Source organism: Anomaloglossus baeobatrachus, chromosome 2 (genome assembly GCF_048569485.1).
Source record: "Anomaloglossus baeobatrachus isolate aAnoBae1 chromosome 2, aAnoBae1.hap1, whole genome shotgun sequence".
NCBI classification, from domain to species: Eukaryota; Metazoa; Chordata; class Amphibia; order Anura; family Aromobatidae; genus Anomaloglossus; species Anomaloglossus baeobatrachus.
In genome coordinates, this window is record NC_134354.1 from 202985525 (window position 1) to 203013091 (window position 27567).

At 46.7% G+C, this 27567-nt stretch overlaps 1 protein-coding gene across 2 annotated transcripts in view; it reads right to left on the bottom strand.

Moving 5' to 3' along the window:
- Nucleotides 1–27567, bottom strand: part of PPM1J (protein phosphatase, Mg2+/Mn2+ dependent 1J) — an 87571-nt gene that overhangs the window by 40105 nt on the left and 19899 nt on the right. For both annotated transcript variants that reach the window (XM_075335587.1, XM_075335586.1), the window contains exons 2-3: nt 24802–24940; nt 22171–22485 (exon numbers count right to left, since the gene is read on the bottom strand). In XM_075335587.1, coding sequence (XP_075191702.1) covers nt 22171–22485; nt 24802–24940 — 454 coding nt within the window. The remainder of the gene's footprint in view (nt 1–22170; nt 22486–24801; nt 24941–27567) is intronic.

Here is a 27567-nt window from a genome sequence, read left to right on the forward strand (position 1 = left end):
TCACAACACTCACTCACACTCTCACCTGTCCCCAACCATGCAGACCGCAGCACTGCCACTGACATCCTCAGCGCCTGGCTCCGCCCCCCGCTCGGCTCTGCCCCCTCCCGCACACAACGGAGTCCGACAATGAAATTCTTTTCTTTGTCATCCGTTGTCACCCGTTGTACAACGCATCAGTCACATGCGTCAAGCGACGCATGTGACTGATACAAAACAACGGAAATGTGAACTTAGCCTAAGATAAACTGTAGCTGACATAGAAGGAAGGATTTTGCCACAATATGTAGGAGGGGAGCAGATTTGATTGGCTCCCCCACTACATGTGATCAAAGGAGACTAACAAGCAGACCAGCAGAGACTAAAGGGTGCTTTACATGCTGCGACATCGCTAGCGATATATTGTCGGGGTCACGTCGTTAGTGACGCACATCCAGCGCCATTAGTGACATCGCAGCGTGTGACACAAAGGAGCGACGATCAACAAGCGCAAAAACGTGAAAAATCGTTGCTCGTTGATACGATGCTCCTTTTCCAAATATCGTTGCTGCTGCAGGTACGATGTTGTTCATCGTTCCTGCGGCAGCACACATCGCTACGTGTGATACCGCAGGAACGACGAACATCTCCTTACCTGCATCCACCGGCAATGAGGAAGGAAGAAAGTGGGCGGCATGTTCCGGCCGCTCATCTCCACCCCCCCCTCTGCTATTGGACGGCTGCCGTGTGACGTCGCTGTGATACCGCACGAACCGCCCCCTTAGAAAGGAGGCGGATCGCCGGCCAGAGCGACGTCGCAGGGAAGGTAAGACCGTGTGACGGGTGTTAGCGATGTTGTGCGCCGCGGGCAGTGATTTGCCCGTGACGCACAACCGACGGGGGCAGGTACGCTCGCTAGCGATATCAGTACCGATATCGCAGCGTGTAAAGTACCCTTAACTCTTGCTTGCTGCTTATGAACTACCAATCTGTTGGTCGCGATCGAGTCTGTCTGCACCAATTACCATTACCAACATTAGAGAAGTTATCAGGCGGAGTGTCAGAATCTGTAGTCTGAACAGACCCCGATGACGCCATAACAGTCAACAATGTTTGTAAAAATCTCTGTGTGACAATATCTCATCTGGGTATCTACAACGTGTTTTTTCTCCATACCACAGTTCTATTGGTGTACCTCCAAGCCAAAATGTCTTGACTAGGCATCTTGCACCAGCACTTTGTTAACATTGGTAGGTTTGAGGGTCCTCCCCCCCAAGCATATTACTGAGGCAGGATCCAGTCTCTGCTTATCTCTGTTTCCTGGTCCTGTAAATGCTGCAAATGCCCTCTGAAGTGGTTACTGATACTGAAAAGTCCCCCTGCTCAGCTCTGCCCACATGTTGAGAAAAGACAAGTTTTGTACAAACAATATACAGTATGTGTCAAAATTGGGGACCTTTTTTTTCTACACCAGAAAACTAGATTAGAGGATGCATTATATCCACCATAAACTAATTCAGAAAATTTGCTAAACCTTTCTGTATATATGGATTACGTCCATTTACATTAAATGATGCAGGCAGGCCACAATGGTATATGATGGAGGTACTGCAAATCACTGATGGACATTTACTCACTTTTCATCCATGAGGGCTGTGGCTGCTTAGTCTTACATGGGCATATATGATCTTTCTTGACTTACATGTCCCTACACAAAGATTTAAAGTAATCCACAGAAAAGGACATAAATGTCTTTCTACTTGTTTGGTTTATTTACATAAGTGTTGGACAGCTGCCCAATCTAATAGTATAGGGGGTGACCAATACCTTTTCGCCAGCTTGTTGCACTACATACTGTTTAAGGGTTCACTCACACTAGCATTTAATACAGCCGAGTTTATCGGATAGCACTCCGACCAGTGTTCTACTATGGGCTAGAGCACATCTGTAATTTTAGCATATTGCGAGTGGCTCCAATAATCAGATGACGCTCACCCATAGAAATCTATTGGTGTGTGGGAAACACCGGACTGCACTAAAGTCATCCATGTGCAGTCCGATTACCACGAACACATGCAATGGAGAAGGTGAAGAAATTAAGTTCTCCATCTTCTCCTCACCTGTGTTCTGATTCTTGCATGCAAAACACTCAGAGCACAGTAGAATGACACTTGCAACAGAGTTTGAGCGGAGTGTCATTAGCATTATGCATCCGATTCTTCCGCATTAGAGAATCATCGCTAGTGTGAGCGAGCCCTAAAAGTGTGATTGGCATATTATACAATTTTTATCTGTGTACATTTATAATACTAAAAAGTCCTCCCCCAACACCAATGGATAGTAGGTGTATGAGTGGTTCTCCATCAGTGTTTTGCACGCGGGCTGCCCCTATCAAATACATGGGGCCTAGTGGCTTATTGTAGTCAACTGGTATTTTTCAGCCATTTATGGGTAAGGCTACGCTCACATGCATACAAGGCTTTCCACTGAGCAGTATGTTGTTTCTGTTGGATTCCCCAGAAAACAATTCAAACGTGAACCCGCATGGAGCATTCACTTCAATAAAGCCAACAAAGTCTCTTGTGTTGGCCTCAATCTGCAACCTAAGCAGTACTCATCATTTTAATTTCATAAATCAATAGTACAGATGGAAATAAGTAACTATGATAGAGAAATCTGCTTTTTTCTCCTCCTGGACTGATCATTTTCAATTGATGGGCAAAATCTGTATTCAGTAAAGACAGATTCTTCCCATTACTGAGATAGAAAATGAGTTGTTGCTTTTAAAATTTTACAGTGTCTGTATTGTATATGATAGTCTGGACCTTGGTCCACTCACTAGCACCTCAAAAAAAAAAAAAAAAAAAAAAAAAAAAAAAAAATTTTTCAATTACTGAGTGCACACCATATATTTTTAGTTAACGTACTGTTCTTGGTGTACTGCACCAGCTTTTTCCATGTCTTTGGATACTTTTGCATACGATGATACTACCTGTAACAATATACTATCTCAAGTTACTAACTCTACCGAATTCCTCAAGACCCCAATTAGAGAGGTTAGGTCTAGAGATTGGGAAAAGGAGAATCGCACACTAATTTCCCTCGATCTCCATTGCACCACCCTAGCAGAATATTTTAGACAAAGTCGTATCCCAAGGGGCCTTAGATGCAATTTGAGACCCACTCTTTTTTCAAATAACGAGGTCTATTGTAAAAAGTACCAACAAATCTTGAATAAGTGTTCTTTGGATATAATTGTCCTAACTATTGAACACCTCCAAATTGCCATTAAAGAGTCTAGAGACAAAATTATAACCATAGAATCCCAATTAGCGGATAGCCTGACCCCTGGAGACCTTGCCACCTTCAGAAAGAAGGCGGACGATACCCTGAAAGAATTCAAAAAAAATCTAGAGGATAAGAAAAGACAGAAGTTTCAGAGAGATACTGACGATTATCTACAAAATAGAGTCTACAGATGGAAAGACTGGCAAACAAACAACACACGCCAATGGAGAAGACCACCGAACTATCATTCAGCCTCATCCGGAAGCGAATCCAGTGGCAGCCATACAAGTGCAGCCCCTTTTTTAGGACTTGGGAAAAGAAAAACAAACCCACGAGGAGGTCGAGGAGGGGGAGGCGGAGACTGGGCAATGACCTTGCGATCACAGGTAAGGGTCCCAATTTAGTTATCAACATCTCTGACTACACCCTGGCACCAGACGAACTAGCTGTATTGAATAAAGGGCTCACCTTTTGCCCGACACCTAAGTGGGATGCTTTTACCTTGGAAAAGGACATCCAGAGGTTCTACAGATCCATTAGACTTAAAACTCACTTCGGCACTAATCCCTCACAAACTAGGAACCCACCAGCACCACCTAATGAGACCAATATTAGAACACTGGGTCTGTATAATCCTAGTTCCTTTATGCCACCTAAAACCAACCACGCAGTAGAAACTTTCATATCATTGGTCGACCGTGATATCAAAGACAATATTCATGAACATAAACTGGGTTTTTACCCGACACACAGCAATATCAGTAAATCTGAAAAACTGGCTATAACTACATTGAGGAACAATAAAATGATAACCCTCAAGCCGGCTGATAAGGAGGGGCTATTGTGATTCTGAATACACATGACTATATAAATGAAGTGAAACGTCAACTTGATGATACTTCCACCTACCAAAAAATACCATTTGATCCAGTTTTCAGAATCCAACACAAAATTCAGAATTTGCTAACCATTTATCAAGACAAAGGCATTATTGATTCCTCTACTCGTTCTTTCCTAACTAAAACACATCCTATAACTCCTGTCTTCTATGTACTACCCAAAATACATAAGTCACTCACAAACCCCCCCGGCCGACCTATCGTAGCATCCACTGAGTCCATCCTCTCACCTCTTTCCATCTACCTCGAAAAAATTCTTACCCCTCTGACTAAAAAGACCAGGTCCTTCATATTGGATACGAATAGTTTTCTCCAAAAAATCAGAAGCTTAGGTTCAATATCTCCTAACAACCTCCTCTGTACATGGGACGTTGCCAGCCTTTATACTTCTATCTCACATGCTAAGGGTATCAAGGCCACCAAAATGGCATTAGATGACACTAACTTTGAACATGACACAGTCGATTTCATCTTAGCTCTTTTAGAACTGGTCCTAAATGAGAATTATTTTCTATTTAAGGATGATTTCTATATCCAATGCCACGGGACCGCGATGGGATCTAATGTAGCCCCGGCGTATGCTAACCTCTTCATGGACTTTTTTGAAAACCGATACATTTACTCTTATCCATCATTCGATGAACTGGCCCTTCTTTGGGTCCGTTACATCGACGATGTATTCTGCATCTGGCAGGGGGACATTACCAGCTTACTAAACTTTGATAAATACATCAATAGTGTATGGCCGGAGATTAAATTCACACTGAACTACCATCCAAGGGAAATTAATTTCCTTGACACATATATAAGAAAAGATGACAGTGGTCTTCTATCCACTGACCTATACCGCAAGCCTACGGACCGTAATTGCATGCTCCTGTACAACAGCTGCCACCCAAAATCCATCAAAAATAGCTTGCCGAGGTCGCAATTCAAAAGGATTACCCGTATAGTCTCTAATGATACCACCAGAGAGCAGAGACTGGAAGAGATGACTGAGAGGTTCCTGACACGGAACTACCCTGAGACCCTACTAAGAGCAGAGAAGGAAAGGGCACTTCTTCCTACTCCCCTGAGGGAGGAGACAATTAAATACGACAGGATCCCATTTGTACATACACATCACCCTTCCATGCCCCTAGTATATAATATCATCCATCGACATTGGCCACTGCTTAGAAAGGCGTATCCAGATATTGGATCATTCATCCTTCCTCCACTAATGTGTAAAAGGAGACCACCTAACATAAAAGACTCCCTGGTTAAAGCAGATGTGGGCAGTGACAAATCCAATACCCAAACACTTTTGGCACCTAAACGCACTGGCACCTTTCCATGTCTCAATTGCGCCTCTTGCTCAAATGTCATCAAGGGAGACCATTTTGTACACCCCAGGTCCGGAAAAAGCTTCCATATCAAAGAACATTTTACATGTGAAAGTAACTTCGTGATATACCTTATCAAATGTCCCTGTGGTTTGCTATATGTCGGTGAGACCACACAGCATGTAGGTGACAGAATTGCCAGCCACAAATCCACGATTAGATGTGGGAAAATATGGCTTCCCATCCCCTCTCATTTTCATGAGGCCAGGCACAGTGTGGCGCAATTGCGGTTTCAGGTTATTGATAGAGTACACAGACCTAGACGTGGCGGTAACCACATAGAGCTTCTGAAAAAACGGGAAAGTTTCTGGATCTATAAACTCGAAACCCTAGCACCCAAAGGGCTCAATAGAGAAATGGATTGGCCCACTTAAAGTGTATACATCTATAAACATTTTCTATGCCATAACTAAGTGCTGATTTCTTGTAATTTTTTACAGAAAACCTAAGAAAAACTTCTACTACCACTTCTGCCTCCACTGCGCACTCACTATTAGAGGGTAAAGTATAGATTAACACCACGATAGATTGTTATAGACACTGTACTGTCCTTGCACTACGTAGCATATTGGGACCCTTATACGTTGTGCATTAACCTTTTCCTTCCAGGTCTTAAAGGAGTACGCATAAGCAATACTATGATGACATATTTCCGGTGCTATTTTTTGCCTATGTCTAGGTTCCTATTCGCAGTGTATATATCCCTTGTTTTCTATTTACTATTGTATATGTGCCGTTCAATACGGATACTTGCTCCTGCACTATGCCTGCCATCTCCTACTCCCCTCTCTTAGCCTGTAACCTCTTACCATTTAAATACACATAAACATCTACATAGAAGGATAAGCGTCTTCCCAGTACGATTATCTTACTAAGTACTGAAAATTGCCAACTGCGCAGGCGCCGGCTCCTCTAATACATACCTAACGGTACTATATTTGTACTAATACGAGCGCACTACGCTACTGCGCATGCGCCGGCGTCTGACGTAACTTCCGGTTTTCGGAAGTAAATAGCCGGCAGACGCAGTCTCCATTTGCAGCAGCCATAGTCTGGGAAGACGGCCTTCTAAGGTAGGACGCTACATCACAACCCCTCCAACCGGATCACCTTTTTTATTACTGCTTTTTTTATTACTGCTTTCATTTCACTAATTCGACTCTCTATCCCATAGAGGGACACCTCAAATCGCCCTGCACACATCTCCTGTTTAAGGATCTTACAGGTAATGTGTTTTGGGACAAACTGCTCCAGAATATCAGGATTTACATGTCCTAGTACCTGTATCCAACCCTGTTGCACATTACCCTTTCTAGATAATAGCAAGTCTTTTGCTGCATATTCCCCCTCTCTGCAAGTGGTGGAAAGTAGTCTGGACGGTCCAAAGGTATAATATCCTCATATTCTACACCAGTAACATTAAGTGCATTGATTTATCCTGAATCAGCTCTGCCTATTTCTTCCTATAGGAATTACCCATTGCAAAGACCTTTTCAGTGCATACCTTTAGCTATACTTCACATGTGGAGTCCAATAAGGTACCACCTGCTCTTTGATAACCTTTTACTATAGTTATACTGCACCTCCTAACAGTACATGTTCCCTGCCCTATAGGACATAAAACGTGATCCCGTATCTGAAAAAATTAAATCCAGACCAGGTTTCTACACTATTCCAATAAATACTGGACTAAGGTTGTGCATTATTACAAGGTAGTTGGTCTAAACACCATAGATATTAAACTGAGAACCTACCTGTTAAAACCACTTTGACTCTCTTTTCCATCTTCTAGAAACCATAAGTTAAAATGCTCTGCTGATGCACTTACTAGACCTTTCCAGAACAATCATACCCTGAGACACCTTATCCACCAGGTATGCTCACCCGGGTATACTTACCTTAGTCAGGGGTTTCATCAATCTTACCCTGTTTACCTTTATTTGCAGGTATTACCTTCCGTGACCAGTAGAAAAATACCTAGGGTGTCCCCCTACTCTATATTCCTCTGTACACACTCCCTGCATCTATTGGAACCAATTTGGTTTCTTTCCCCCACTTCTTTGGAGGTAGGTGCTGTATTGCCACCTTCACTACTGTCACCATTGTCCTTTCTTTTTACTAATACATCTATAGTAACTTACTGTATAGAGTTGCATATTATATGTCCAATGACCTGACAATGACATGGATTAAGATTCCTTACTATTATTAAGAAAGTACCTAAATATGTATATATGTATTTATATGTAAAAAAAACCCTTTTTCTTCTTTTTCCCTCCGTTTTTCCATGTATATTTATTTTGTCTTATTTCTACCCTTTTTTTAGTGTAATACGGCGTGAAGAAGGCCAGTGTTATGGCCGAAACGTCCCACCTTATGTATTATAATCACTTTTATTGCCCTCTAGCATTGAAAATATAAAAATAAAAAAACAAAAAAATCTTTTGAACTAAAGCAATTGTGTTGGTCTTCATATACCTCGTTCTTTGAATAAGAGAGTGCAGTGTCTGTATTGTATATTTAAAATTTTATGGGCAGGAGGAGGTAGAGGGAGGAGCCAGAGGCAGAGGGAGGAGCTATAGGTAGAGGGAGGAGCTAGTCAGAGGGCGGCGCAAGAGACAGAAGGAGGCGCTAGAGGCAGAAGGAGAAGCTAGAGGCAGACACAGACATTCTGCTGCAAGTTCTCCTGAAATGACAGTTACAGATCTCCATAGTAATATATGATCACCAACTGTCCTGTTATATCTCAGTAATGGGAATGTCTGTATTCACTGAAAATAGTTTTTTACCTGTGAATTTAATATGAATGATCAATCCAGGAGGAGAAAAAAAACAGATTTCACTAACTAGATACATTACAAAGTTTATTTTCATCTGGACTACTGATTTATAAAAAAATACAATAAAACGACAGTGTAACGCCTGGTCCCACCAGACCCCAGGGGGGGGAGCTCTCCCTCACATCTGCCCAGTCCCGGCATGACTCCCACGTGCACTCCTGCCTCCACTCCCAGGCAGCGAAGGTCTTCCTCTTACCGGTCCCATGGCTCTGCAGACGCTGCTCCCACTCCCAGGCCTGCTGCAGTCTCCTCCTCACACAGAATTGCTGTAAGTGACTCTAGGCTGCGCGCGAGGCCACGCCCCCTTTCTTAAAGTGACATGCACCATTTTCTGGAAGTGACCTCAGAGGTCACCTGTTGCCTAATAGGTATTTAAGTTCACCTCCCCCGGCAGCAGGCGCCCGAGCAACGCCTCTATTAGTGCATTGCCAGTGTCCAAATCCGTTTGTGCTATTATTTGATATCCGTGCATTTGTTACCTGGTTCTAATCCTGTGTCTCACAGTAGTGCCATCTATACCATTCCGGCTGTGGACGTCACCACTTATACCTACCGTGGACGTCACCGTGCCATACCTGCCGTGCAGGGCCGGCGCCAGCACCCGGCAAACCCGGTCAAATGCCGGGACCCTGAGCTGCCAGGGGGGGCCCAATCGCGGTGGCAGGAGTGGCGCACCGCTACTCAGGGGGGCCCGGTGGCCGCGCTGTCACCGCCCCCCGCCGAGGATCGCGCTTTCAATTGCATCGGCATCGTAGGAGCCGATACAATTGAGAGCAATGATGAGACAGTGAGCGGCGCGCTCTCTCTCTTGTCATTCTCCCCGCTGTGACTGTCGGCGTTCTGACAGCTCTGCAGAGGACCGCGGTGACGTCATCACTGCGCGCCTGCTGAGAGGTCAGAGCGAGCGACAGCAATGGACGACGCGCCGAGGAGACCGGATCAGCGGGGGAACGAGTGAACCGCCCCTCTACTGACACTGGGCTCCCCTGACTCACAGGCCGGCCACTACACAGCGGCACTAGTACACATAGGGGCCCGGCAGCCGCTCTGCAGAGCCGGCTGCCGGCCCCCTATGTGTAGTGCCGCTGTGTAGTGGCCGACAATGCGACCGTCAGGGGGCCGGCCTGTGAGTCAGGGGAGCCCAGTGTCAGTAGAGGGGCGCCTGACCTGGAGAGGCCACCAGACGTTTCTGAGCTGCAGGAGTGCTCCTGACCTGCACAGAAGACGGAATAAGCCATCCTGCAGGACCTGCGATGATGTCATGCCCATGTGACTGTGTGAGAGGAGACACAGGAGGCCGGGCAGAAAGCAAAGATACTGAATCCTGGAGGAGATTTGGACACATGACTGGTAATAAGAAAAGAGGGGACATGAGGGGAAAGGGGGCTGCAGGGTGAGTGGCATATGAGGGCTGCAGACTGACAGAAGGATGTGAAGGGGTGGAGAGAGTTTGAGAGGGGTAAGTTGGGGTACAGGCTGTGTGAGATATGGGGAGCAGGGTGTGTGAGATATGGGGGTGTAGTGTGTGTGATCTGGGGGGTGCAGGCTGTGTGAGATGTGGGGGTGTAGTGTGTATGATATGGGGGTGCAGGCTGTATGGGGAGCAGGGTGTGTGAGATATGGGGGTGTAGTGTGTGTGATCTGGGGGGTGCAGGCTGTATGGGGAGCAGGGTGTGTGAGATATGGGGGTGTAGTGTGTGAGATATGGGGGTGCAGGCTGTATGGGGAGCAGGGTGTGTGAGATATGGGGGCAGGGGAGTAACTACCGCGGTCGCAGGGGTCGGAAGGAGAAGAGAGGTACTTGTTTTTTTATTTTGCTGGCTGCATGACACATGGAGGCCTGGGGGTGCTGGCTGCATGATACATGGAGGTCTATGGGACTACATAATAAACATGAAGGACACGTTATACATGGACTAAGGGTGCATTATACATAGAGGAGTATGGGGCTGCATAATACAAAATGAAGGACACCTTATACATGGAATATAGGGGTTCATTATACATGGAGGAGTATGGGGCTGCATAATACAATATGATGATTTATGGCGCTACATTATAATACATATAGGACTATGGGGGCTACATTATAATATATGGAGGAATATGGAGGCTACCTTATACATGGACTATGGGTGTGCGTTATAAAACTGGAGGCCTATGTGGTGCAGTATAATATATGGAGGACTATGTGGTGCAGTATAATATATGGAGAACTGTGGGGTGAATTATAATACATGGAGAACTTTGGGGAAATGCATTGTAATACATGGAGAACTATGGGGGTGCATTCTAATATATCAAGGGTTATGCGGGACCCTTTATATTATACGGAAGGCTTTGTGGGGGCCATTATAGTATTTGGAGATCTATATACAAGGGGGGACAAAGATACAAGTATGGGATGGAAATGTTTTGTCCTGAGGGAAAAAGGCTATTTCCCCCATCACCCAGCTTTTCCATGCTCTGCTGTACATCTCTCAGCACCCAGCTTTCCCATGCTCTGCTGTACATCTTCTCTCAGCACCCAGCTTTCCCATGCTCTGCTGTACATCTCTCAGCACCCAGCTTTCCCATGCTCTGCTATACATCTTCTCTCAGCACCCAGCTTTCCCATGCTCTGATATGGGAAAGCTGGGTGCTGAGGGAAAGATGTATAGCAGAGCATGGGGAAGCTGGGTGCTGAGGACAAGATGGATATCAGAACATGGGAAAGCAGGGTACTGATAGAGGGATTTCAGATCATGGGAAACCTGGGTGCTGAGGGTAAGAGCCAAGTGTCAGCGTCATTATCCTGTACCCCAAGTGTCAGTGTCATTATTCCGTACCCTAAGTGTCGGTGTACGTGGAGGGGGGCCCCGGTCCAAATTTTGCACCAGGGCCCATCAAACTCTAGTTACGCCACTGAGTATTAATCACTGTATTCCACATGAGGGTGCCTACTGCTATCTGGCTCTGCACTGTGCTGTATACAGGCTGTGCTATGTTATATAGCACAGCCTGTATATAGCACAGTGCAGAGCCAGATAGCAATAGGCACCCTCATGTAGCATACAGCTTGTATATAGCCTATATACAAGCTGTATGCTACATGAGGGTGCCTATTGCTATCTGGCTCTGCACTGTGCTATATACAGGCTGTGCTATATACAAGCTGTATGCTACATGAGGGTGCCTAATGCTATCTGGCTCTGCACTGTGCTGTCTGGGTCTGCACTGTACTATATAGGTCTGTGTACTACATGAGGATACCTAATGCTATATGGCTCTGCACTGTGCTATATAGGTGCTGTGTACTATATGAGGGTGCCTAATGCTATCTGGCTCTGCACTGTGGTATATAGGGGCTGTATACTACATGAGGGTGCCTAATGCTATCTGGCTCTGCAATGTACTATATAGGGGCTCTGCACTACATGAGGGTGCTTAATGCTATCTGGCTCTGCACTGTGGTATATAGGGGCTATATACTACATGAGGGTGCCTAATGCTATCTGGCTCTGCACTGTGGTATTTAGGGGCTGTATACTACATGAGGGTGCCTAATGCTATATGTGTCTGCATTGTGCTATATGTGGGCTGTACACTACATGAGGGTGCCTATTGCTATCTGGGTCTGCATTGTGCTATAAGTGGGCTATATACTACATGCTATCTAAGTCTGCATTGTGCTATATGGGGGCTGCTTAATGTTATATGGGGGCTGCATAGTGCATATGGGGGCTACATAATACTATATGGAGGACAATGGGGGCTTCATAACACAATATGGGGGCTGCAAATTACTATACCCCCAGAGTTGTATGTCCCCTCCACCCAGGTGCTGTATGCCCCCCAGAGTTGTATGTCCCCTCCACCCAGGTGCTGTATGCCCCCCAGAGTTGTATGTCCCCTCCACCCAGGTGCTGTATACCCCCCAGAGCTGTATGTTCCCTCCACCCAGGTGCTGTATACCCCCTCAGAGCTGTATACCCCCAGAGCTGCATGTCACCCCCCACCTCACAGCTGTTTGTCCCCCCCACCTCAGTCACTGCCCTCCTCTAGAGCTGTATGCCCCCCATTGCTGTATACCCCTTTCCTCAGTAATATATATTCCCCCAGTAATGTGTTTGTCCCCAGCCTCTCTTGTGATGTATATACAGCAGTGTTAGTGTGCTCTATGTGCGGCCATGTCTGTTAGACAAGCCGGGAGGTGAGTGAGGCTGTTGCCGGCTTCCCAATATTAGAAATATATATACAGGATAAATATATAAAAATAATGTGTGTGTGTGTGTGTGCTGTATGATGTGTATCTATGTATGTCAGTGTATATGACTGTGTCTAGATTTATGTCTATTTATGTGTTTTTGTGAACTTCTCTTTAAATAAGTATGTGTACGTATGTGTCACGCTCCCCGTGTCCCAGCACCACTCCTTACCCACTGATCCAATCCATGTGTCCACCAGTCATGGCTGCCGCTCCCGCTCCTGCTCCCCTGAGTCATGCTCCTGGTCTCAGGAGTCTGACTTTGAGTATTGGCCTCAGGATTCTGTATAGGACCGGGCCGCGCCCACTCTCCTGGTCTTATAGGCCCAGCACACCTGCAGCAGGAAATGACATGAGGCTGTGCTGGGTATATAAGACTTGCCTTTCCATAGGGGCGTTGCCTGATCAACGTGTCCTTTAGCCTGTCTTTAGAGCTAGATGCTCAGGTCCCCTTGTGCTCTCTCCTGTGACTGTTTGTCTTTTGCTACCGGGTACCTCTGCCTGTTTCCTGCATTATCCCATAGAACTCCGTGATCCTGCTGACCCGGTTATAACCGTCCCGGCCACGTCAGTGCTCCGGCTGCCGTGTACTCTGCCACCTGGTGGCGTACTCGGTCCAGTGGATCCACCTCCTGGGCTTACCAGTCCTCTCAGCCCTGACAGATTGATCAGGCCATGGATCCCGCTGGAGCACAAACATCTGAGCTGGCCGAACTACGCCAGGAACTGGTGCAACAGCGTGACACCTTACACCGCATACTAAAGTTCCTGACGTCTGTGGACCACCGGTTGTACACATTACAGACTGCCGCCTCGTCTCGGTCCACGCAGCAAACGGCGTCCGGATCTGAACCTGCTGTCTCCGCAACCTCGCAACTTCGCCTCGCTGCTCCGCCTCGCTATGCTGGGGACCCCAAGAACTGCCGGGGGTTTTTGAACCAGTGCTCCCTGCATTTCAAGTTACTTCCTCATTTGTTTGTCTCAGACCAGGCTAAAGTGGCATTCCTGATGTCACACTTGGAAGGCGAAGCTCTAGCCTGGATTAACCCCCTGTGGGAGAATGAGGATCCAATGACCACTAACATCCGGGAATTCTTGCACGCTTTCCGAAGTACATTCGATGAACCCGGACGTACCACCACAGTGACTTCTTCGCTCCTCCGGCTACGCCAAGGGACCCTGACCGTCGGCCAATACGCCATCCAGTTCCGCACGCTCGCCTCTGAGCTGGGCTGGAACAATGAGGCCTTGACGGCGGCCTTTTGGGAAGGACTCTCTGGCCGCGTCAAAGACGAGCTTGCTGGCCGTGACGTTCCACGCACCTTGGACGCCTTAATATCTTTAGCCACCCGGATTGACCTCCGTTTCCAGGAGCGAACCAAAGAGGTATTCCGGGAGAAGCTACCACCCCGTCACGCCTTGTCCCCGCAGAGGCCTACCGCTCCTTTGCCCCTGCCTTCCTGTGACATGTTCCCGGAACCCATGCAAATAGACCGGCTGAGCCAAGCCGAGAAACGCCGCGCAGAGCGACTCGCCCGGGGCCTGTGTTTCTACTGCGGAAGCGGTTCTCATCTGCTCCGCTCTTGCCCGGAGAGACCAGGTAGACCCCAAGTCCAAGGGATGGTGGGAACCGCCACCCTTGGTACCGGAATTCCTTCAGTCCCGGTTACACAGACTGTCCAGGTCACGACCGAGAAGACCCAGTTCACGGCGGAGGCTCACATTGATTCGGGAGCAGCGGCTAATTTCATCCGACAAGCTACCGTGGATCGTTATCGGATACCGGTCATCCCGCTTGCAAAACCCCTCTGGTTCGCCTCCGTGGACGGAAAACAATTATACGAACCTGTCCGGTACACCACCGAACCCGTGAGACTTTGTATTGGTACCCAGCACACTGAGACTATTGCGTTCTACGTCATCCCGAGAATGACTCCTGCGCTCCTGCTGGGTCTGCCCTGGCTGCGACTACATGACCCTGACATCAGTTGGCGCTCCGGGGCAATCTCTCGCTGGAGTCCCTCGTGCCATGATACCTGCCTACAGCCTGTTCCTCGGTCCCTGTCACCTGACCCTATCATGGCACAAGAAGAGGAGAATCTGACGCAGTCCAGCGCTGTACCACAGCTCCTGGCACTTGTGCCTGTGGTGCCACCAGAACCGGAAGTGACGGCGCTCTCCAGCGTCGTTCCACCGTCCCTGACGATTGAGACTCTGATGCCAACGGCTGCCGGGGATGAGTCCCTGTCCTGTGTCCGGTCCGAGACGCCCGGGCCGGTTGTCCTCGCTGCCAGTCCTGTTTCTGACGGTCCTCCTCTTCCCGTTGCCCCCGTTGCCACTGCTGGGAGATCGGCTACGCGCCGTGCAGCTAAGAAGGCGGTACGGGGTCAGCGGTCCTTCCCCGCCTTTGCGTTGGGTCCCGATCCGGTGTCTCGATCCGGGGTGCCCCTGGGGTTCTGTGCTCGGAGGGGGGGGCTTAGAGGGGGGGGTACTGTCACGCTCCCCGTGTCCCAGCACCACTCCTTACCCACTGATCCAATCCATGTGTCCACCAGTCATGGCTGCCGCTCCCGCTCCTGCTCCCCTGAGTCATGCTCCTGGTCTCAGGAGTCTGACTTTGAGTATTGGCCTCAGGATTCTGTATAGGACCGGGCCGCGCCCACTCTCCTGGTCTTATAGGCCCAGCACACCTGCAGCAGGAAATGACATGAGGCTGTGCTGGGTATATAAGACTTGCCTTTCCATAGGGGCGTTGCCTGATCAACGTGTCCTTTAGCCTGTCTTTAGAGCTAGATGCTCAGGTCCCCTTGTGCTCTCTCCTGTGACTGTTTGTCTTTTGCTACCGGGTACCTCTGCCTGTTTCCTGCATTATCCCATAGAACTCCGTGATCCTGCTGACCCGGTTATAACCGTCCCGGCCACGTCAGTGCTCCGGCTGCCGTGTACTCTGCCACCTGGTGGCGTACTCGGTCCAGTGGATCCACCTCCTGGGCTTACCAGTCCTCTCAGCCCTGACAGTATGCCTGTATGTGTATGTATCTGTGCATGTCTATGTGTGGATGGGGCCCACTGAGACTCTTTCGCCCAGGGCCCACAAAAACCTGGAGCCGGCCCTGCTGCCGTGGACACTATCTATACATACCCGCAGTGGACGTCACCGCTCATACCGACAGAGGACGTCACCGTGCCCTACCAGCTGTGGACATTATCTGTACCGTACCTGCTGTGGACGTCACCTGCTGTGAACATCTCTGGTGCCGTTTCCGTGTTCTGCCGGCTGTGGACGTCACAACCTTGCTACACCTGGCCCTACAGAGACTCCTACTACCGGTTCCTGGCTGCCGTGCATTTAGGCCTTCTGGGGAGGCGCCGCACAGTCCCTGTATAGGGGTTCGCTGCTGGTCGCCTTCTCGGGGGAGTCCGGTGCACGGTCCAGTGGGTCCACCTCCGGACGCTCGCCGCTCCTCGGTGAGCGTGACAGTCACTCTTTAAGGTTCAGCTCATTGGTACATCAGTACATCATCACCTCTCCTCCATTTTGCAGGTGTTTGACTCAATCCAGCCCAAGGTCACTAATCTAGTCCATAAAGTGCTCCTGTCATGTTATCGGTCTATGAAGTCAGTGGTACTTTTATCGGTCAGTTTCTGACAATGGAACTTGTGATTGTTCCTTTCTTCATGAGCTGAGCTATCCATCTGGGCACTTCTCGTCTTGTAATTAGGGAGTTTCCGAAAGGGTTACATTGCGAGAAAACAGTGCAACTGGAAAGTGAAAGGTCCCTGATAACGTCATGCTTGAGGAACTATTTTTTTCTAACCCACCTGATAATTAGATTTGTGTGCAATTTGTGTTACTGGATAATACCCCATTTGATATTTTATTATAGAGGTGGTCTTCCCAGGGGCATTGCTAGGATCAAAAATCCAGGGCTCGATCCCTGAACGTCTTGCCTGGAGCCCCAGATCTCCTGCGACCACCACATTGAACTGTGTCAGTGTCAACATAAGGCCGATACAGTTCAATCCCGTGATAGAGCAACGAGACACCAGCTCCCTGCCCCATCACTGTCCATCTCGTAAACTGCAGATTGATATAGGCATGCGGCTTACAAGCTGTCAGCGTAATCACCATGCTTCATTTCAGGGTGGCGACACAGGCTGTTGTAGTGACCACAACCTCTGCCCTATGGTGACATCTTGTTTGTGTAATTCGGCATGCATTGGGGTTTTCATTGTTAATTAAAGTGTATTATAAAACAGATTAGATTATTACACAAAGGGACTGCACACTTGTCGTTTTAGACCAAAAAACCCTTTAAACCCTTTCAAGATGAAAGAACCCCAAGTGGCCAGTGTGAAAATTGCAAGATTACTAACTTTGATTGATATGGTAAAAAAAAAAATTGCCCGAAATGATTTAGAAATACATGCAACACAAACATCCAATTTTAACAATAGGTAATTTTCTGATGATAGCCTCATAGTATGAAGAATTTGTCCAACTGTGGACAACCCCTTTAATGTTGGACTTTTAAGGGGGCTTTACACGCTACGATATCGTTAATGTTTTATCGTCGGGGTCACGTTTTTAGTGACGCACATCCGGCGTCATTAACGATATCGAAGCGTGTGATACTTACCAGCGACCTTAAGCGACCTCAAAAATGGTGAAAATCGTTCACCATGGAGAGGTCGTCCCAAAACCAAAAATCGGTAATGGTTGATTATCGATGTGGTTCGTCGCTCCTGCGGCAGCACACATCGCTGTGTGTGACACTGCAGGAGTGAGGAACGTCTCCTTATCTGCCGCCGGCAACAATGCGGAAGGAAGGAGGTGGGCGGGATGTTACATCCCGCTCATCTCCGCCCCTCCGCTTTGATTGGCCGGCCGCTTAGTGACGTCGCGGTGACGTCGCTGTGATGACGAACGTCCCTCCCCCTTGAAGGAGGGATTGTTCGGCAGTCACAGAGCCGCCGCCGACCAGGTAAGTACATGTGACGCTGCCGTAGCAATAATGTTCGCTGCGGCAGCGATCACACGATATCGCATCCACGACGGGGGCGGGTGCTTACACGCTCGATATCGCTAGCAATTGCTAGCAATGTTGTAGCGTGTAAAGCCCGCTTTACTGTCAGATAGCTGCATTGAGAAGACCTCAGTGCAAAGGTCCCCAACCTGTGGCTCGGGAGCCCATGAAATGTGGCTCAAGGTCATCTTCCAGCTTGGTGCATTAGCACCAGGTCTAGCAAACAGCTGCGAAGAGCAAGTCTCCAGATGGTGACTGTTGTGAGTAGCTTCACATAGAAGAGCAGATCTGAATGGGGGTAGGGTAGGGACCTCTGGATCTTAATATACTGCCATGGTGTGATTTCTGTGAAAAAGCTTTTTCTGCAATTACAACAGTAAAGGGTTCTGGATGTCACTACTATGAGAGGGTTGGGAGCTGGATGTGTCTCGCGACCCTTTCTCAGAACTGACTGTGGCTCTCAAGGTCAGAAAGGTTGGGGATCAGTGCCTTAGTGTATGCCCATATACCATGTACATATTCATTTATAGCCAATAGTTAGAGTAAATGACAAAGATGACATTCTAAAAATATCATGTATAAATATGTATAACTAAAATGTATAAAATGGTATTCCAAGAAAATGGTTAATCTTACATGTTTCATCCACTAATTTGTAACACAATCATAGAGGTGGTTGAAATATAGAAAGAGCTAATGGCTTTTTGTATGTGTGACATTGAATATTTTATCTAGGTGCGAGATCGAGGGTTTATGATTTCAGAATTACGTATTATTAGTGATGAGTGAGCACTACCATGCTCGGGTGCTCCGTAATCGTAACGAGCAGTTGGATACTTGGACAGGTACGACTCAAGTAAGCAAGTATAATGGAAGTCAATGGGGGACTCGAGCATTTTTCCAGAAGATCTTCCCCACTAATGCCGGCGTCACACGGGACGATATATCGTGCGATCGCATGAGCGATCGCACCCGCCCCCGTCGTTTGTGCGTCACGGGCAATTAATTGCCCATGGCGCACAAAGTCGGTAACCGCCGTCACACGTACTTACCTCCCGCACGACCTCGCTGTGGCGGCAAACATCCTCTTCCTGAAGGGGGAGGGACGTTCGACGTCACAGCGACGTCACACAGCGGCCGGCCAATAGAAGCGGAGATGAGCGGGACGTAACATCCCGCCCACCTCCTTCCTTCCGCATAGCCGGCGGGACGCAGGTAAGCTGTGTTCGTCGTTCCCGGGGTGTCACAAGGAGCAGTACTCCCATTATGCTTGGCTACTGAAGTCGTGCCCATCCAAGTGTCCAACTGCTCGTTACAAGTACAAAGCCCCCTAGCATGGTAGTGCTTGTGGAGACACGGGGCTCAGTGGGTGCTCTCGTCCACTAAAACCCACCGCCTTTAGAAAGACAGCGTGGCTCAGGGCTCATCCCAACTGAACGCCGGCCTCCTTAACCGTGGGCGTAACACTACTCAGACAACACAGGGTGAGGGAACCACAATAATTAGACTTCATTGGATCCCCAAACAATTAACGGCACATAACACATAACTAGCAAAACACACAAATGTAACAGGCAACAGAGTCTCACCCTTCCGCTGGCTCACCAGCGATTTAGAATGTCCGTGCCTCAGAGCTTCCAGGGCTATTTACTCCAATCCAGCAGCACCCCGCTTTTGGCGGGCACCCACCGAGAAAGGAATAATGCCAGATTTAGGAAGCTGTGTGAGGTCTGAAAAGTCTGTAACAGGTGACTGAACTGTCCCAACCTGAGTGTCCTCCTTAGGTAGTCCTGGTATGATGTTACAATCCTGGCAGCCGGAGTCGAAATCCCTAGGCTGTGGATATGGTCTCCAACCGGAACCGGAGTCCCTATATTGAAGCCATAAGATATCCTGATCCTCTAGTCAGCTCCGAAGAGCTTAGACTGGATCCATCAGCATCCATCAACAACCACCTGGTGGCTTAAAGAAATCCCTTTTATAGCCACAGCCTTCCACTTGGATACACTGCGTCCTCATCGATTGGTTGGACAAGAGCGCCTCTCCCATTGGATGAATCTCAAGCTGCATGGACAATGTTCATCCAAATGAGGTCTACAGAAAGACTGAGGGTATACATGGAGTCTGCAAGTCAGAGACTCAACAATGGCTACTAAGGTAATCACATTAGCAATACACAACTACAATACAATGGTTACTGGAAAAGTCTGGAGAACAATACGTCTGGCTTTCAGTGGCCAACACAATTACATTGAGTCAACAAGAGTCTTGTAAAAACAATGAGGGACTTCTCCCCCGTCTATAAGCAATCTATCATGCTGTCTGGCTGAATTTTAAGAAACTTTAACCCATGAGAGTCCATGTCGTCACAGTGCTCACTCATCACTAGTACCGAGCACCCAAGCATGGTAGTGCTCACTCATCACTAGTACCTAGCACCCAAGCATGGTAGTGCTCTCTCATCACTAGTACCGATCACTCCAGCATGGTAGTGCTCGCTCATCACGAATATCGAGCACCCCAGCATGGTAGTGCTCGCTCATCACTAGTACCGAGCACCCGAGCATGGTAGTGCTCGCTCATCACTAGTACTGAGCACCCCAGCATGGTAGTGCTCACTCATCACGAATATCGAGCACCCCAGCATGCTAGTGCTCGCTCATCACTAGTATCGAGCACTCCAGCATGGTAGTGCTCGCTCATCACTAGTACCGAGCACCCGAGCATGGTAGTGCTTGCTCATCACTAGTACTGAGCACCCCAGCATGGTAGTGCTCACTCATCACTACTTATATTTCAATTAAATGTTTTTAAATCTCTGCTCTCGTAGTCAGAATAGAATTGCTGCAGATTGCAGAGTGTTATGACGTGCCATTAGGGACAATTTAACCTACTGTTTGTGTCCTCATTCCTGACAGCAGATGAAGCAGGAACCTAAGTTGTCATCTGGCACCTGCTATTAAGATACACAATGTGCCGCTGTCGTCTTATCAGTCAGTGCAGAATTATATTATCGCTAAGCCAGCTGATAAGTACATTGCAGAAAATGTGTTCTCAGAGCCGGAAACCATAATGCAATGCCGCTGAGATGATAGCTGTAGACACATGTCCATCTATATAAACCTAATACCAGCTTGATTTAGTGTTCTCCAAGTCAGGAAGTGGGCTGGAAACAGATGGGTGGAGGTGAAGGAGTTCATACAGACCGCATATGAGGGGTAGGGATATTCTTATCATAAACATTAATTGTATACTAATTAGGTATGACGTCTGATCAGACCGCTGTGAATGGGGCTGCCAAGTTGCAATTAAACTTATACAATCCCCATTACACATTTGGTTTCATAATAAACTTTATAAAATTTCTGCTGTTTACAATAAAGCAATGAAAGGAAAAACTATGTAGCTCAACACACGAAACAAACCATGCTTTCTCCAAATTCAACACAAAATGCCACATTTACCGCTTACTCCAGTCTCAATAGTCTAAAGGCCACGTTACATACAGCGACATCGCTAGCGATGTCGCTGGTGAAAGCACCCGCCCCCGTCGGTTGTGCGCCACGAGCAAATCGCTTCCCGTGGCGCACAACATCGCTAGGATCCATCACACATACTTATCTGCCTAGCGACGTCGCTGTGGCCGGCGAACCGCCTTCTTTCTAAGGGGGCAGTTCGTGCGGCATCACAGCGGCGTCACTATCGGCCGCCCAATAGAAGCGGAGGGGCGGAGATGAGCGGACGGAATATCCCGCCCACCTCCTTCCTTCCTCATTGCCGGCGGCCGCAGGTACGGTATTGTTCCTCGTTATTGCGGTGTCACACATAGCGATGTGTGCTGCCGCAGGAACGGCGAACAAACTGCGTCCTGCAACAGCAACAATATTCAAGAAAGGAACGACGTGTCAACGATCAACGATTACGTAAGAAATTTTGATTGTTAATGGTCGTTACCTTGTGATGCATTACAACCGTATTACACGGTCTTAGTCATGACTTCGTGATGACTAAGACCGTGTAATATGGTTGAAACGCGTCACAAGTCGCATTTTTTTACCTCCGTCTAGGGGCTGTCTGTAACCTGCTACATATATTTTATGCACACATGGAATAAAACTATATGGAGATCATATCCAGAGTGTTCTTTCCTTCCTGTGCTGGATACTACTACACTACTGTTTGTGTCTGCCCTGCTGATAATTCGTGACACGCAGTGAAGGCAAAGAGATATGAAGTGGGTGAGCTGAACCTTTTTGTATTTGATAGAGTAACATGGGTGCGAATGGAATGCGACCCTGCACATCAGACACTAGTTTTGTGTGTGGTTGTATATTCTACGTAATACTGCATGTAGTAAAGAATTTCACTGCTTTTCATTCATTTCTCCATAAATCAATTGATCTCTCTGCATTCCAGATTAGTGGATTTGTCGTTGAAGCCAATCAGGTCTATGAACAAACCTTTGACTTATGGTGAATATTCATGTAAAATAAAGTATCTACTTACCATTTGTTTGAAAGCATTTTCTAGTGCACCAACGACAAGACTCTCAGGAAACACTTGCTTTTCTAGATGGAAACGAACGGATGTCTCCATAGGGGGATTAGTTATCTCATGAGTTGACGTGCCTGAAACAGTTTGAGTCCTAGAGTCCGGGTCCAGACATAGCGGAGCAGCCGTCGTCTGCTGCAGGATATGAATGAGGTCTCTAAGCTGATCGCAAATGTGAAGGTGAAGGAGTCTTGATGCCGTCAATGCACACCCATAACCTGCATGACCATCAAAGAGCCCCCAGTAATAGAAACTGACTCCATCACAATCCTGAAGTATAAAAAGAAGAGAGGAAAACGATCACCACATATTCACTCCATTTTATTAATAATACATCATACTATAATCCTATTCCTTCACATTGCACTCCCATAGGCCTATAATACAGAGTGATTAACTCGCTACTTTACCTGGAAACTTTACTGTAACTTTTCAAAGAGATGATCTAATGCAGGTGTCTCAAACAGGTTGCATCTTGTGGCCCGCAGGCTCTTGGACCCGGTAATGATCGCAGCCTAGTGGGGGCTGCAGCCGTTAGTGCTTTATATCAGATGAATGTTTTGCCGGCGCTGCGCAGACTCAAGCTCACTCTGCACAATTATACAAATGGCAGCTGCCGGGCAGTAAGAAGCAAGCAGTTGACATGTATGAAATAAAGCACTGACGGATACGGCCCCTGCACCGACCGCGATCATCAAGGGGTCCACGAGCCTGCAGGCCGCAAGAAGCAGAGAAGAGGACGAAGGAACCCGAGGGGATGTGAGAAGACTGTTTTTTTGTGTGTGTGTATGTGTGTGTGTGTGTGTGTCAAGAATGGCACGATAGGGGACCAGGGTGGGACATTGCTACAAGAAGAGGACCAGTAAAGAGGTTGTTTCTACAAGAAGACGACCCGCATGGACACACTATTAAAAGGGGACAATGATGGGCAAATTAGTAAAAGGGGACAAGGATGGGGCACATAACTGCAAGATGGGCACAAAGATGGGCACATTACTACAGGATGAGCAGAAAGATTGACACATTACTACATAATGAGCATAAAGATGGGCACATTACTACAGGATGGGCATAAAGAAGGGCACATTACTACAGGATGGGGACATTACTACAGGATGGGCACATTACTACAGGATGGGGACAAGGATGGGCACATTACTACAGGATGGGCTTAAAGATGGGTACATTACTACATGATGGGCATAAAGATGGGCACATTACTACAGGATGGGCATAAAGAAGGGCACATTACTACAGGATGGGGACATTACTACAGGATGGGCACATTACTACAGGATGGGGACAAGGATGGGCACATTACTACAGGATGGGCTTAAAGATGGGTACATTACTACATGATGGGCATAAAGATGGGCACATTACTACAGGATGGGAACAAAGATGGGCACATTTCTACAGGATGAGGACAAGGTTGGGCACAGAATGATGTGCTTATTATTTGGGGGGCAGGACTAGTCTGGGGGAAATCAACTCCTTGTTGTTAAGGGACTGTGTCATTATTTATTTTCAGAAGAGCACTGTTCCCTAGCCTCCCGACTTCCTGATTACAGGGTGACAGTGCGCTCCTGATTGATTGACAGCATAGACTAGCAGCATTTCTGCGCCACTTGCCCATATTCTGCCTTTTCCAAAGCTGCTACCAGAGGCCTCTGCCACATCTGAACAGGGACACTAAAACTGTACATCGATCCAGCTATTTTCAGAACAATTACAAGCTCTAGAGAAAACAGCCTTTAAGAATGGTGTTTCTTTCCTAGGTGACCAGTCCTTGGACTACAGCAGTGGCCGGTAGCATGGGCTGTAGTCAGTAAACGAAAAAATCCCTCTGACCTTGAGAATGGACAGGCTTTTTAATAAAATCTAACTTGGAAAGTTGCTTCTTTTTACAATCACTCAATTTAAACCATTAAATATAATGAGAATAAAGGGGGCTTTACACGCTACGATATCGTTAATGTTTTGTCGTCGGGGTCAAGTTGTTAGTGACGCACATCCGGCGTCATTAACGATATCAAAGCATGTGACACTGATCAGCGACCTTAAGCGACCTCAAAAAAGGTGAAAATCGTTCACCATGGAGAGGTCGTCCCAAACTCAAAAATCGGTAAGGGTTGTTTATCCAGGTGGTTCATCGCTCATGCGGCAGCACACATCGCTATGTGTGACACCGCAGGAGCGAGGAACGTCTCCTTACCTGCCGCCGGCCACAATGAGGAAGGAAGGAGGTGGGCGGGATGTTATGTCCCGCTCATCTCCGCCCCTCCGCTTTGATTGGCCGGCCGCTTAGTGACGTTACGGTGACGTCGCTGTGATGCCAAACGTCCCTCCCCCTTGAAGGAGGGATTGTTCAGCAGTCACAGCGACGCCGCCGACCAGGTAAGTACGTGTGACGCTGCCGTAGCGATAATGTTCGCTACGGCAGCGATCACAAACAATCGCATGCGCGACAGGGGCGGGTACTTACACGCTCGCTATAGCTACAAATTGTTAGCGATATCGCTACCGTGTAAAGCCCCCTTAACTCCTTATTCACCTTGAAAAGTTGTCACTTCAGTTAACTCTTACCTTGCAAACTGGTTGTAGATCGGTGTTTAAATTCTGGTCACTAAGTAAGCTATTGTATTTTTCATCTCTGTCTTCAGCGACCACAAACGTACAGCATGCCTGGTCTTCATTGTGATGACTTTTACCTGCATTAATCACTCTGTAATAAAAATACAATGCTTGAGTATTTTCTACATTTTGTAGTATTAATGGAATTTTCTAATAACAGACAACACTTTTAATATTGTTTAATACAGTGCTAAATCTATGCTTACATACAATGCACATACTGTATACTGCATCATACTGTTCCTGTATAGTATAGCCACACAAATATGCCCTATTTACATTATTGAGTCATGTCCTTTAAACTGTAGTGAAAGTGCGCCATCACTAAACACTCCATGACAGAAGTTCTGTCGCTTATCCATATTATGTAAATAAAAGCTTATAACCTGACTTTAAATTCATCCATTGGTTTTATAAATTACTCTTTTGAAAGATGAAACCCTCCCAAATTTGGTTTAGGTTATGAAAATAAAGTTGCTGCAAAGCTGAAATATTGATCATTTAATGAACACAGCAAGGTCAGATTTTGCCAAGACAACAGTTTTGTCGCCTTGTCATATAATGCACCCAATCCTAGTTTACATCCTCACCTGTGTTTACTAAATGATCGGTTAATTAGTGGGTGTGTATAAAAAGAAACCCAGCACCCCAGACCTTCACGTGAACTGCAACTTGACCTCTGACAACATGCCAAATATCCACCCTGCAACCAAAGCCTTGATTATCAAGAGGCTGAAGACCGGATCCACTGCAGAGGTGGCTGACACCTCTAATGTGTCTCAGCGTCACATACAAAGAATTAAAAAACATTTGAAGAGACTGGAGATGTTTTTGACAAGCCCAGGTCTGGCAGACCCCGCAAGACAACTGCTCAAGAGGAGCGTTTGTTGGTTAGAAAATCCAAAGCCAACCCCTCTTCCACTGCAGCAGAGCTCCAACAGGCCTGGTCACCTCAAATCCCTGGGTCAACTAGAACAGTTTGTAGGATTCTGTCTCGAAATGGCCTCCATGGTTGAATCAGTGACAAGAAGCGAACACTAAACAAAAGGCAATTAAAAAACCATGTGGCATTTGCCAAGTCCCACATCCTGCTAAACAGATGGATGCTGGAAAAGTGGCATAAGGTGGATTTCTCTGATGAATCTTCAGTTGAATTACACCACAGCCACCACAAATACTGCAGGAGACCTACTGGAGCCCATATGGATCCAAAATACACCTAGAAAAGTTACGTTTGGTGGTGGAAAGATCATGGTCTCGGGTTACATTCAGCATGGGGGTGTGTAAAACGTTTGCAAGGTGGAAGGCAATAATAATAGCCTAAAATATCAAGAAGTATTAGCTACCTCTTACATTCCCAATCATAAAAGGGGTCAAATTCTGCAGCAGGATGGTGCTCCATCTCATACATCTATCTCTACAACAAAGTTCCTCCTGGCAAACAAGATCAAGGTGCTCAAGGACCGGCCAGCCCAGTCACCAGACATGAACATCATTGAGCATGTTTGGGGTAGAATGAAAGAGAAAGCTTGGAAGACAAAACCTAAAAATCTAGATGAACTCTAGGAGGCATGTAAGACTGCATTTTTTCCTATTCCTAATGACTTCATCAATACATTGTATGAATCATTGTTGAACAGCATGGATGCAGTCCTTCAAGCTCATGGAGGTCACACAAAATATTAAATATGACTAATAGCGTACCAACTTCATTCACCAATGTTATGCAACATAACTTTGTATTAGAAGTTAATTATTTGTTTGAATTTGACATTACTTTCTGTGGGCGACAAAACTTTTGTCTTTCCAAAATCCAACCTTTCTGTGTTCATTAAATGATCAATATTTCAGCTTTGCAGCAACTTTATTTTCAGAACCTAAACCAAATTTGGGAGTTTCAGCTTTGAAAAGAGTAATTTATAAAACCAATGGATGAATTTAAAGTCGGGTTATAAGCTTTTATATACATAATATGGATAAACGACAGAACTTCTGTCAGTGAGTGTATGGAGTGGGCTGGAGAGGAGCTGACCGCGCTTCACAGTGCACCACTGAAGGCTTTTTTACATAGGTGGCATACGAAAGTAAAGGATATGATTGATGCTAGATCTGATCATAGCTGTTTAACCTCTTGGCTAAGCTTTATAAATCATACGTTTCACAATATGCTGCAATACTACAGTAAAGTAGCATTATATCACACATAATGAACCAAGTAAAAAGAAAACAAAAAACTAAGGTAAAATTGTATTTTTTTTTCAACAGTTACATCGTATCCCAAAAATGGAGTACACCCCTCATATTTTTGTAAATATTTTATTAGATCTTTTCACTAACCAACACTGAAGATATGACACTGTCGTCAGAGTCCAGCTTGTATAACAGTGTAAATTTGGTGCGCCCTCTAAATAACTCAACACATTAATTGAAATTAATGTCTAAACCACTAGGAAACAAAAATGAGTACACCCCTAAGTGAAAATGGACAAATTGTGCCCAAAGTGTCTATATATGTGCGGTAATCATTATTTTCAAGCTTTGCCTTAACTCTCTTTAGCATGGAGTTCACTAGAGCTTCACAGGATCCACTGGATCCCTTTGATTCTTCATGATGACATCACGGACCTGGTGAACGTTAGAGACCTTGCGCTCCTGCATCTTCCATTTCACCACAGATGCTCAATTGAGTTTCAAGTTTCAGTAGAGATGCTTTTCCTG